The sequence below is a fragment of the Primulina tabacum genome, chromosome 3, assembly GCF_025594145.1.
Source record: "Primulina tabacum isolate GXHZ01 chromosome 3, ASM2559414v2, whole genome shotgun sequence".
In the NCBI taxonomy this organism is placed as follows: domain Eukaryota; kingdom Viridiplantae; phylum Streptophyta; class Magnoliopsida; order Lamiales; family Gesneriaceae; genus Primulina; species Primulina tabacum.
In genome coordinates this window covers 20,855,944-20,869,770 of record NC_134552.1, presented here as the reverse complement: position 1 = coordinate 20,869,770, position 13,827 = coordinate 20,855,944, and the positions used below count along the sequence as shown (strand labels likewise).

General features: G+C 33.4%; 1 protein-coding gene across 1 annotated transcript; it reads right to left on the bottom strand.

The window, feature by feature from the left end:
• Positions 1-339: 339 nt before the first annotated feature.
• On the bottom strand, positions 340-11,640 carry LOC142540990 (mannosylglycoprotein endo-beta-mannosidase). The gene is given in 13 exon segments (XM_075647515.1): positions 340-647; positions 650-1,382; positions 1,892-2,119; positions 2,200-2,868; positions 3,919-4,123; positions 4,207-4,376; positions 5,039-5,269; positions 5,853-5,901; positions 7,243-7,301; positions 8,272-8,499; positions 10,788-10,926; positions 11,201-11,405; positions 11,483-11,640. Coding segments are annotated over 12 exon segments (2,919 nt in total). The 5' UTR covers positions 11,353-11,405; positions 11,483-11,640; the 3' UTR covers positions 340-591.
• Between the last annotated feature and the right edge of the window lie 2,187 nt (positions 11,641-13,827).

Sequence of the window (13,827 nt, the reverse complement as noted above, 5' to 3'; positions counted from 1 at the left end):
CCAAATGAATTTGACACGAATAGACATTATTCAGGAACATCAATATCCCTCGTATACTTTGCCACACTGTTAACTCTCCGTAGCTAATCCGATCAATAAATCGACTATTCTTCGAAACTAAACTGCTGCTTGTGAGCATACATAATTTTCTGTTCCAGTTTTTGTTTGTGGAATGATTTTGAATACCTCGTGAGAAAGCATATTATCAGTTTGTTAGCTGAGCAGGTTTAGTGAGTTGGGCTTATACTTAACAAGTACAGAAAGCCAATACCAGGATGTTTAATACGTTTTGAAGCCGTGGTTGCAAGGGAATGGGCGAAAAGGGTAAGGAGAAAGACAAGTGCACGATTAGAACCAAAATAAAGAATATCAAAGGACAGTAACAGAAGGCCACAATCGTTGTAGAAAATCTCAGCTGGAGTGCCTGCAGCTAATATTTACTATCACATACACAGACAAGGTACCCATGCAATTATAACTTGATAGATCAGTACACACGTACACTGACTTGCAAAGGTTACAGTTTGTAAACACATAACAAATAACCTTGAAACAACATTCATAGGAGAGCAATGAAGTGCTTATCAGCAATTAGAGAACAATATCCCCACCTTCATAGTTCCAACCATGGAGTGTAATTCGGGGGTAACGCCTGGTGGGACCTCAAAGTTAAGGGTTATTGCCGTTACCTCGCCCGGTACTAGAGAGAAATAGTTATCCGAGTAATGAACAGGCAATATTCGGGTATCTTCACCTTCTTTGTTATCTTTATTTGAAGCATGGACTGAGAATTGAAGGAAAAATGCCACCCCAATCCCATCCCCATTGATCTCAGTAACTTTCATACCACTTCTGTTTGTTGAGAAGTATTGCAATACCTTCTCAAGTAAACCACGCTCGTGTTCTCTTTCAGGCACACAGAGCACACCTTCTGATTGCATGTCAGAATCTCCGTTTCTATGTATTTCAAGTACATTATTGTGGAGTAGAGTTCTGGAGTCTGGTTTTTTTGATGTGTTCTCTACATGCATTCTGACTTCATAGCTGGAGCCTCTTATATAAGTCATGGAAGTGATTTTGAGGGAAACTTTATTTTTTTTGTATGGTTCCAAGAGCTTGTAATCACCACCTGTCAGATGTAACCAATAAAAATTCCTGGATAATAGCCTATAGTCTTCTCTTTTATACAGTTTAAGAAGAAGAAAATAAACAGGCTCTGGATTGTCAGACTTGGGATACTTCAACTCAGAAATGGACACTGTTTTTTTCGATGGAATAGTGAGCTTTTCTAAGACTTCGTAGTAGAGGCATGCTCCTTCCAGATCCCAAACTGAGGATTCTATAGCAACATCGGATAGTTCTTTCGATGTGGTATTGACCACCTGTAATACCCGGAAATTTTATTTCGATGTGCACAACGAGTAACTTGTAGGTATGAAAAGGAAAACAGGTAGTCGAGGGAGTGAGTATTGGTGGGTATGCAAACTAGTCTGCCAAAAAATTCTTCACAGCGTTCAGAAAAAATATATTTGAATTGAATATATATTGAATCATTATTATTTACATTATCCTGTATTAAAATCTTTAAAACAATTCTATTCCTTAAAAGATTCTATTTGATGGAGTAAAAAAAATCTTAACAATCATCAGGCAGATAATAATGAGATTAAGTAAATTTTCACTTCCCCAAAACTGATAGGATTTGGATCAATCTTATGCAGTAGTTTAAAATATTTTGCACTTGACGTTTCATGACACTGAAATATAATTTTTTTTCTTAAACTGCAAATTGATGAGGAAATTATTTTGATATATAAAGTTGCGTTTAGAGCTCAAAAACAACTGTAGGATAAAGAGGTATATTGTTTTCAAAAAAAAAAATCATATTAACCTCCAGATAATTTGTTGCCAGATTTAGTTGGACATGGATTGGTTCTGCAGCACAACGACAACCATAGAACCCTGCCGTTTGCTCGTGGAGATGATCATAAAACTGACCCCTAAGACCCGTCCATGGATTTTGAGTTTTCCAAATCAAAACACCTGTGTATTTGCTCCACATACGCGAGGTCCAGCCCTCTAAGAGAGCTCTGTATTGAATATAATTAACCAGTTGCGCCTGAAATAGGATGTTTGATTTGAAATGAACAAAGATACAGTTCAATAAATTAAGAAATTTCAAAGCATTGCAGTATATACCTTAAGACAGAAGTCATCAAGATCTGTTGGTGTTCCATACAATAAAATCTGATCATGAACCAGCCCTGGTTTTGAGTACGGAATGTATTTATGATAGTCCCATATAGGATTTGGTACTTCTTGAACGTAGCCATTATCTAATTTATTGAACAAAGGAATCTGCCATCCCTCCGGAGGTAGAGTAGCTCTGATAGTAGCTGCCACAGGCATCCCTACAGAACCAACCTCAGGATTGAAACCATAGTTGTAAAAATCATCTTTAAAAAAGTTCTCTGGATTCTGAATTTCGTATGGCCCATCAGTAAAATCTCCCTTTCCATTAGCAAAGCCATCCCACATAGATCCTTGGACGTAAATTCGTGTGCCGTCAAGATATTCACTTGGATCTTTAGAAACAGGGTGGATGTCTTCTTTTAAAAATTTCAAGTCGGTAGAACTTTCAAAATAGGGATGGAGCTGTAGATCCTTTGTCAAAGCTGTATTAATATCATCTGGTGGGACTTGCTCATTACCTCCAACCCACAAAGCAAGACTAGGATGATTTCTTAGAAGTTTGACAGTGTCCCTAGCACATAACAAAAAGAGGTCATGGTCCAGAGGACCATCTGGATTTGACACTGGAATCCCACGTCCATCACAATCCCCGGTTATCCAGAACTCTTGCCAAACCTACAAAATTGTGGCTAAAATATCAAAGTGACTATCTTCAATTCACAAGTTGATCTGACCAACCAACTTGACCTATGAAATTCTAGAGACAGCCACTACCTTTTGAACAATCCACAATTACTTCTTAGAAGCAACTAATTCAAGTTTATTTACACAACTGAGGATTCATGGTCGATGTTCGTTGCTACATATCCATTTTTTCGAGAGAATCTATGTGTGTGTCTTAAATCAAAATTTGAGATTTCAAGACAAACTACATCCATTCCCTGGTGAATAGAAAATATACGAAGTAAATTCCACTTCTCTTTTGCCCCTTCCAATCCACTGCTTCCGCATCCCACCACTCACTAGTCACCACCCTTGTTGGTTGACCATAACCCAGCACAATAGGACCCACCTGATACCATTGTTAGGCCACCTAACGCTCATCCTCTCCAACACCTTATTTGTACTCAATAAGGTTTTCCCTTGAATATATGATAGCACTTCAAGATATGTGTTTTACTGAAATACGAGATTTTGTAGTGTAATATCGTTGACAGATCTAATTCTTTTTCTTTATTGCCAGTCTGAAGTCATCTAATTCACTCTCTTAATTTAAACAATACTATATAACTAAAAGAGTCCTTTTCAAATATTGGTTAGATTTGTTTTGAACGTATATTTACTTATTTGAAATAATTGATTAGATTGTCACTTTCAGCATTCTTTCTTAAATGTTTCAGGAAAATATAAGAGGTAACATAGGGGTTTTTCCTTCTTTTCTTTTCATATTTGAATTTACTGTGGTGTACCCCAAAAGCTTCATTCACACAAATTATTTCCCAATTATAGTTTTTAGTAGATAACATAAGCATTGATGAATTTTAGTATTTCAGTAGATTAAATAAGCACTGATAAATTTATACTAAAATTAGTTAAACTAAATAACGTGTCATCTTTTATGCGTACAGAGAGAGAGAGAGAGAGAGAGAGAGAGATGAAATTCATATATACACAACACATATTAGACATTTTGTGTGTGAGAGAGAGAGGAGGAAGATATCTAACCAGAAGACCATAAATGTCACAATAATGATAAAATTCGGGTCTTTCAGCAAGTCCACCACCCCAACAGCGCATCATATTAAAGTTCATTTCAGCATGAAATTTGATGTCAGTTTTATAGCGTCTCTTTGAAAGACGAAGTAATCCATCTGACAATATCCAATTACCCCCACGAATGAAAATTGGTTCGTCATTGACCTTAAAGAGCCTGTAGAAAAATAAAGGTAAACACATTAACATGGTTTTATATGAATTAACTTTCAGTGGCATCAACCCGGAAATTGATAATACCTTCCACCAGTTGCAGTATCTATGTGACTCTCAATCTTACGGAACCCAAAATGATGGCTCCAAGAATCAGACTCTCCAAAACTTTCCACATCGACAGTTATCTCTACATTGTAAAGGGCTTGCTTTCCCATCCCATTGGGCCACCATAGATTAGGTTTGTAGAAGAATAACTGCAGATGATAAATAACCAATCATAGGACTCCTATAAATATGAGCAACAGAAATCACTAGACACACAAATACATGGGAACAAGAATCAAAAGCGTTAAGCAGTAAGTGTGTCTTGGCATCTTGCTATAAAATCTATTATTCAACACTAATAAAATTGTAGATCATCGTTTGAGCAGTAAGTGTATCTTTCAATAAAATATATTATTCTACACTAATATAATAAAGCATAGTCACCAAAACATCAAACACATTAAGCAGTAAGTGTGTCTTGCAGTCTCAAAATGCAAGTCGAAGCGTGCTCCTCGTCACGATAAAGATCAATAACTAATAATGTTTTAAAAATGACGTACCAAGAAAATTATATCAGATACCAAACAAATATTCTTTAGAGTATACTTAAAGTAAGAAAACCTAGGCTCTAAGGCACACCAAGATGGGTGCATTAGAACCAAGGTGCACGTCTAGGGTACTAGGCGCAAAAGCAGCTCTTGGCTGGGCCTTGTGCCTAGATGAGCTCCTTATTTCCTTTTGATGACTACGGAATTACATAAGAGAAAAAAAAAGAGAGAGAGAATAACAAACACGAAAGAGCTTGAACAACCAAAAGAAAAGTACAAATGTTCATGGCAAACATGTTACAAAGGGAGCATAGAAAACTGACCTCTGGCAATGTGTGGACTACATGGGTTCCAGCAGGTATATACAGGTGTTCAGATTGAAGGTGCTCAACTACACATATATCACCATCAAGGTCAATTCCCACTTGGATATTAAGAGAACACCCAGCAACGAAGTTGCTTTTATTCACCAACCCCAATGTACAATGAAGGTATGCCCTCTTATAGCTGTCGAAGAATGAAGAGACTAAGTGGGGATCTACGATTTTCACTGGCTGCATGGAAGGGTAAGGACAGAAGTAAAGAATCAGGAAACATGAAAACTAGAGTTATCAGACTTGCAGGTTTAGAGTAATCATTCATCTAGGAATTAGTTTATGCTTGCTAATGTAGGAAAATTTTTGGTTTTAAGACCACCATTCAACTTCATAAAAGAACACTGCACTGGCGCACGCGTTCCATGCTTGCACAAATTTTTTTATGATTAATTTGGATTATGTTCCAATAGGGTAATATATTAATTGTAAAAGTTAATGAAAGGTCATGCTGCAATTTTAAATGAGTATATTCAAATAAGGGTCATATCATAATTGTAAAAATTAATCAGGGACTACACTGCAATTTGAAATTATAAATTTTAAAAAAAAAACAAAAATCACCTTGAAACGATTTTTTGTCTATTTTAGAGATATTCTTAATAATAGTAATAGATTCTTAGATCATTTCTTTTTCATAATTAATGTAAAATATGTCAATCAAATAACTGGATGAAGTTTACAGACCAAGAAAAAAAGCAAACACAGATACATATGACTGTACAGCAGGAGAAAGAATTCCAAACCCTGGAGAGCAACTTACCCCAGTAATAGAAAGAGAAACCTCGTCCCAGATGCCAGTGTTCCTGTCCCTGAAATTATTAACCAAAAAATAGAACAATGTCATGGAATTTGAAAGTAAAGAGAGTGATAGTTAGAAAAAAATAATAGCTTAATAATTATTATTGTCTGGATCAGTCATCAGAATTGATATTTCCTTTCAATGAAGTAGAGTTGGGAAAAAATACTGAAATTTTCGGTATACCGAGTTCACCGTATCGAAAAATACCGAAATTTTCGGTACGATATAGTAACGATACCAAAATTTTCGGTACGCTAATAGTATGAAATAATGTATCATTGAGATTTAAATAGACTTAATTAGCTTTTCAAAATAAAAAGACTTAATTAGGAATCTTTAGTTATACTATTATTTTAATGAGATATATCTCCTCGTGAACTTAGGTATCACAACCAAAAAAAAAACATGTCTTGGGCACATAAAAGAAAAAAAAGAGAAAAAGAATCAATAACATTGACTCTTTCAAAAAATATCCACTTTCTATGTACAGTAAGACTTATTTAAGTCCTCAAAAAACAACTGTGAGTCAAATCCAAGTATCACCCCACAACTCCACCAACTTTTATAATCATCACCAAAATCAAAAGCTAAAAAAAGGCAGCCAAAAAGGCAACGAAAAGTGAGCCATTAATTTAGTTTCTAGACGAAAGTCTGTTCCTTTAACACAAGGGAAGCAATAAAAGTGAAGAATTGAAACACTGGCTGCAGCTAGTACTCTTCCCGCTTGGGGTATGTACAGCATTGCAGAATTTACAGCCCTTCAAAAAATTGAAGGAAAGAATAATACAGCGAACAAAAAAGAAGTTTCAAGCAACATCATTAGCAGAGAAGATTGTTGGCAAACGAAGTATTGAAGCGAAGCTTTTGGGAAAGACAAACAAGAACGAACCTTTTTTTTTTGCATCAAGTACTTTTCACCAAAGAAAACAGGGAAAGCATCAGGTTAAAAATCTTCGCAGTAAACTGGTTCAGTTTAACACAGTGAACTCATTGCTCGGCTAAAATCTAAACAAAAAAACGATACTTCTAAATAGTTGCCAAGCCACGAATTTAATAGTGAAGGGGGGAATAAGTGGGGGTGTGAACCAAAATAATATGAAAAATTAGAAATGTATTTGATATTTTCTTGTTTGATGGGCACAGCTGCTCCCAGTGTCCAACTGAATAACTCTTCCATCAACTGTAGTCGGTATGAGTGACATCCAGTATCAACATTTCAGGTTTAGTTCGGCTTGTTGTAGCATTAAAATGGTTTTCCTTCATGGATGAGTTAAAAATAAAGAGAAAAACTGGATTCCATGATGACCTTTTCATTTGACCCAGTGTATATTATGAAAATAACGAAGTTTACCGTATAGGAGTCATCCAATCCCAACCCTCAACATATTGTGCCGCAACATCTTTCCCAATCTAGCAATAACAAAAGAAATAAAACATTTAGACACCATTCAGATAGCCCATTAAAGATTGCATAACCTCGAATCATTCTGATAGCCCATTAAAGATTGCATAAACTGGATTATGATCATCACTTTTTGTCATGAGGGAGCAACCAACAGCAAAAAACTTGGTTAAGAACTTGTTTTGTGCTAAACATTAAGTTGTCAAAATCACGTCAATTTATTTAAAGCATCTCATGAATATGCAAACAAGTACAAATAACTGAGCTTGTACGTTATAACCTTTGAATGGTCTTTAAACCAACATATGCCTATTCTTGTGCAGATGGGATTTTAGAAAAATTAGATATCTCATTAAAGAAACACTTGAGACAAGAGGATAACATTAATTCACTAATATGATTTTATTCAAACTGACTATTGAGTAATTACAATTCAAAATAAGAATTATCACTTGTGAGTTTAAATTTACATCATTGTAATAATTTCAATTGTCATTAGTACCGAGATTTATTCCATGGTATCGTTGCATAAGTAATTAGTTAAGACCTTACCCAACATAAGTAAATATTTTTAAAAAATTGTACAAGATGCAAATTCTCAATCAGCTTTAGCATACTGTACTGATGTCAAGGTTTTTGCATATGCTACTAATGTGAAGGTTTTTAAATCCTAACGTGAAAAGATTCAACCATCTAAATGGTCATAGCAGTTTCAGTCATTTTGTCATTTGAAAACTTCCAAGAATTAACAATGAACTAATTTCCAATTTTTAAGGGAAATAGTTGTTTCTCTCAGCACAAACATGTATATTTTGTAAAGTATTTCCAAAGGAAATTTTAGGTTAGTAAGTATAAATGTAGTAGGAAAGATTGTCAACAGAATATCTTATCTCATCATACTGCTTTGAATGAAGACTTTTATTTCCAATTGAACTACAAAGTACCTCAGAAAATGTTTGCGATCAAATCACATTGTACCTGATGATCACCACCTTGACCACCTTCAGGAGGAATTTTTCCAGGATGGTCAGGAGGGTAAAGCAGCACAGCCAGTGAATTTTTACCATCCAGATTAAGCATGTCTGTTACATCAATACAATGTCTGCGGAACATTCCCTTCGGCAGGACCTCTTTGTGCCCATTTAAATACACTTCCGCTGAGTAATTTATCGCGCGGAAATTTAGGTCCACGTGTTGATTGGTTGACTGAAATCAATTTGTGAGATGGAATTAGAAAAGAGTCAGTGGCATGGGATTGAGCAACTTTAAACCTCCACTAAGCAAACATTTAAAAATAAGTAAACAAATTATTTAGTTGGAATAAGTTAATGGCAGCACAATAAACTCTGTTTTTCTCTCTCGATCAACCTACTACACAAACACGAACAGCACCAGAAAATAACCATTATCCACTCTAGCCAGATAGTATGTATGTGAAAGTATTAAGCGAAATATCATGCAAGCGCGAAAAATTACTATCACCTACACAGTCATAGCTTCATCTATGATCTTAAGAATTAGATAGTAACCAATAGTTTACGAATCCAACACAAACTTGAATATATGCCACTAATAATATTTAAAGTTATTCAAAGCAATACAATATTTGAAATTTAGGATCATGGTTTTGCAGTAGAAATGTTTACTTCTCCTTTTTTCAGAGAAGATCACATGGAACTTTTATATGCATGTTTGTAAGTGTGAATAATTATAAAACCAAATGATCATACTTGTACGAAGTCTTTGCATAAAATGTATGATCAAGAAAAAGAATTGAAATAGGAGGCAAAACATCATAGGTTACTTAGACTAAATGTTGGGGGAGTGGAGTCGGGAATGACCTTGAAACAAAGCTTAGTATCACCTTAGAACTATGATGCATCAACACATATATGACAACACACAAACGATAACACACAAAAACGGATATACACAAGTGTATATGTACGTAAATCTATTTTTAATATGTTTTTTAATCTGCATGTCATCTATATTTGCATGTAAGTGCAAATATTACATAATAAGATAACGCTATCAAATACCTTATTATAAGTACCAACATCATGAAACCGACATATAATTGGCTAATAATAAATGAGAACTTTAATGGTTTAGATTCATAACTTTTATCGACACAATGTCCTTCACCAATTATTTTAGCAATTATTCAGATATAAGTTATTTCAAATTCTTTTTAATTCAAATACTCCAAAGAAATATTTATCACATATTTTTATTCAGGAAATATCCAACATGATAAGTTGCCATGTTCGGAAGCATCCATGCATCATAGCGTTTGGGTTTCAAATTTCAACTATTCAAGCCTGCAACCTTCATTTTCCAAGCAAACTCCATTATTATTTTCCAAAAATACATTATTAGATTGTTTGTAATGAGAAAATGATAAAGAGTTGAGGGTGAGAGTGTTAACTAAGAAGAAATAACTTCATTGACATATTTCATTTATTGGGGCAATAGTAGCAGGTTCACTAATAGAACCATTTGGTATTCACAATGGGACAAGTGAAGAGCTGCAATAAAAACTGGGGAATTCATCAATATGCCTTGATGAAAAAGCACTCATCTGGAAATTTACAAAATTGTTGAAGAGTTGCTGAATTTACTGCAGAGCAACAAATATATTAAGTTGTTACAAGGTACAAGTTTCAGAATTGGTGGGTAAATCCTTGACTAAAGTCAAAACAATGATTAAGTAGTTACAAGTTAGGATCAAAGAGTCATAGTAGTACTATGTCCATAAGGAAGAAGTTCACTGATTTGAGTGAAGATATTTTAAGGTGAAGGATGATGTGATACTCATAAGACAAAATTTCAAAAATTAAAAATAAATTACATGATATCTTATCACCGTAAATGCTTGTTTACATCAAGATTCTCTCCCTCTATAGTAACCAAAAAAAAAAATTAACATTCACTTTTGTATCAAAAGAACTACCGCTGGAATTCCTCTAATGTTTCCATCAGTTTCAATAATTTTGTTCATTTAAATTCACATTAATGATCTTGACTTCAAAAATGCAAAAATCGCTCTTGCTTAGTTTCAGGATTTCTAAAACCATCAATTTTGACTTGTCTTAGAGTGCATAAGCTTTAATGACAAATTAATCATTTCTGACACCAAGATCATATATGTTAACTTAGCAGGTTGATAGTTCACTCGCCACTCCTGATAATTCTCAGAGACAGGGATAGTTTCTTGTCAAATGGACCCCATGGTAGCAATCAGAGCATATAACGAGTAAAAAGAGCAAGAACACTTTTGCATTTTAATTGCTCGCTTGACAAGAAATTTAATGGTACTTGCAACAAGTTCAAGATTTTCAAGCAGAAAATCAAATAAACAAAGAAACAACTATCAATGAACACCAAATTCGAGCATGAAAACCACTGGTTAGCAGCAATACAACGTGTGTAAGCAGAATCAAATGCCAAATCAAACCTTTCCACCGCAATTTTAGGCAAGTACCACATACCAGCTTGCATTCGAATGTCGTGAAAAACCAGAAAGTATAATATTCTCTCCCGGATTCTCCAATGTCAATAATCGTCTCGTTTTCCAACCCATAGAATGGATCACGTATAAGATTGTTTTTCAAAAGAGTTGCCAAAACACTGCACATCAAAGTCACCCATCTCAAAAAAAGGTGAAGTTTTTTTTTTTTACAAAACCAACTTAAACAAGAAAACAACATTAAACTTATATAAACTCGGTGGCCCGCAAACAGAGCAAATTCTGGTCGAATATTGAAGCTTACATACATGAATCATAGAAAATCAATCCAAAACCAGAAAATCCAATGCATTCAACGAAATGTGCATGTTTACAACCGAGAAAAACACAATATTGAACTCTACAGAGGGAATTCGAATCAAACAATCAACTTACGTTCCGGGAACGACTGCTTCCATCCATGGTGACTGCTGAGGAGACGGAGGGTTAGTGGTAGTGAGCTCAACTCCCGTGAGGTCGACCTCAGTGGATCGCGCCGCCAACCATCCTTCGTTCAGCACTCTCTTGCCTATCCCCTCTTCCGCCATAAAAAAGATGCGACTTTATCACTCTGTAGCTTGGAATGGAGGAAACCACCAGCCTACGGAGCAAAATTTGAAGACTTCGAGTGAATTCGGTAAAGTATAGTCAAAAATATTAAAGGGTCATCAGCCTTACCTTTAACAAATCTGATGAACATCAGTCTTCTCTTCTGCTATAAAAAATGACAACGGAATTGAATTCGTTTGTCCATATATTCGCAGTGACGATTGTATCAAGATATGGAAGAACATGGCAATAATTCAGATAGGTGGGAGTGTTGTTCTACTCTCGCTTTTATTTATCTTTTCAATATTTATAATCATAAACTTTCGCATGTGATCCATAAAAAAATTGGAAAAAAGTCAGAAGTAGATTTTTTTTATTTTAAATAAAATAACAATTTTTTAAATTGAAAGAAATGGTATAATATAAAATATGGTATGAAGAAAAATAATGAATATGAAATTGGATTGTTAAAAGTATATTTTTGGAATGATAAAACACTACAAAAAAAGTTGTTTATGCAAAGTGGATGGAGTAATTTGATTTGTTAGTAAATTTCAAATTATATCCATATATATTAAATTTATCACAATAATTATTGAAATTGTGTAATTTGATACGAAGTAGATTTAAAATTTACTACAATTTTATTTATCCAAGCAAGACAATGAATTTAAAAGCAACAGTCTAAAATCCAATACAACCTATATACCATTATTTTGATTATAAGAAGACAAAGTCCAATTTTTTTTATGGAAGACAAAATAAATATTAATTTTGGCACAAAAGCTCTTATAAGATTGTTTCACGAGTTAATTTTGTGAGATGGATTTTTTATCCGACTTATGAAAAAGTATTAATTTTTCTAAAAAATTATTTGTCACAGTATGTATAGATCAGGTCGACATGCTTCGTAGATATAAATCAGTAATCTCATCTCGCGAGATACCTACTTTAATATTTAAACAAAATTTACTTCAATATATATATATATATATATATATATATATATATATATGTATGTCATTGTAAAAACGTTTTGTTCTCTCTCTTTCATATACTGACAAATTTGAAGTTTGCAAAGTACAATCAACCTAACTTATTAACATTAATTTAATTTGTTATTTAATTATAATTAAAATTAAAAATATATACAATCTATTTTTTTTTAAAAGGAACAAATCCATTACTCTATAAGATCATAAAAAATAAAAATAAAAAAAGAACCTTTTTATAACCAAAGAGGAAATCTGGTTTGATATCTAACGACCATGGTTTATCTTGATATTGAGCTCTCTTGGATTTTCTTATGTAAATGGACTAATTTTGGAGTTTTTTCACTCAAGGACTTTCTCATGTTTCATTATTCATAGAATATCTATATCTTTGGAAAATGACTTGTTTTCACCTCCACCATATTCAGTATTATATTCATTATAAATATCATTTAAATGAGTTATATTATTAAACAAAATCAGTTAGGTAAATGTAATTGTTTCTATAGTATGATCTAAAGAATGATAATATAATTTATCATTTCTTGTAAATCATCTAATTTAATTCTATGATCTAAAACATAAGCATATAAAAATATTTCAAAATTTTCTGAAAATATTTTTCTTATTTTGCTTTCATAGCATAAATACATAGAACTAATTCATCATCACTAGATTTAATATGTTCACTAAAAATACATTTAATGTTGCAACAATGTGTTAAACTAAATTATATGTCACATAATAAACACGGGATAATTAGTCACTTGTATTATTAAACACCTTTAAAATTTCAATATATTTGATTGATTTGAAAACAAATAATATCATGAACTTGAGGGGTTTTTTTTTTAAATAATTTAATTTTTAAAAATTAATTCAAAAATATTTTTTTTAAAAAAAATTTGCAACAATACTGCAATCCGCGCTTCGTAAGCGTGGACGGTGATCACGTGGACCAGCGTCCGCGCTTACTGGTCCATGTGTACAGAGTCCGTGCTTCGTAAGCACGGACTCTGTATATAATATTATTATTATTTTTTTAAATATTTTCGATTTTTATTATCTGTTCATTTGCTTCGCTTTATTATCATTCATTGCCTAACCAACCATTCCACGTGAAAGCTGAAGATCTGAAAATTCAAGTGAACTTCAATAATTCAAATATGAATAGTCTTCACATTTCTCTCCTATATAATTGCTGAAAAATTCAATGAATGAGTTATCAATTTTCTCTTAAATTTTCTTTCAATTTTCATTGGCATAATGTCTAACATCGACGTACTCTTATATTTTGGTGGTCGTGTAGTTAGCGATAATGGATCGGTTGAATATAGCATTTCATTTGTTAGACCGATACGAGTATTACGATCTATTAATTTGATGGAGTTAGTTGAAGTTGTACATAAAATGTTAGCAATCGATCCAGCGAATTTTTCTCTGAAGATTTCAACAAAGTATTCATTCATGGAGAGAGCATCT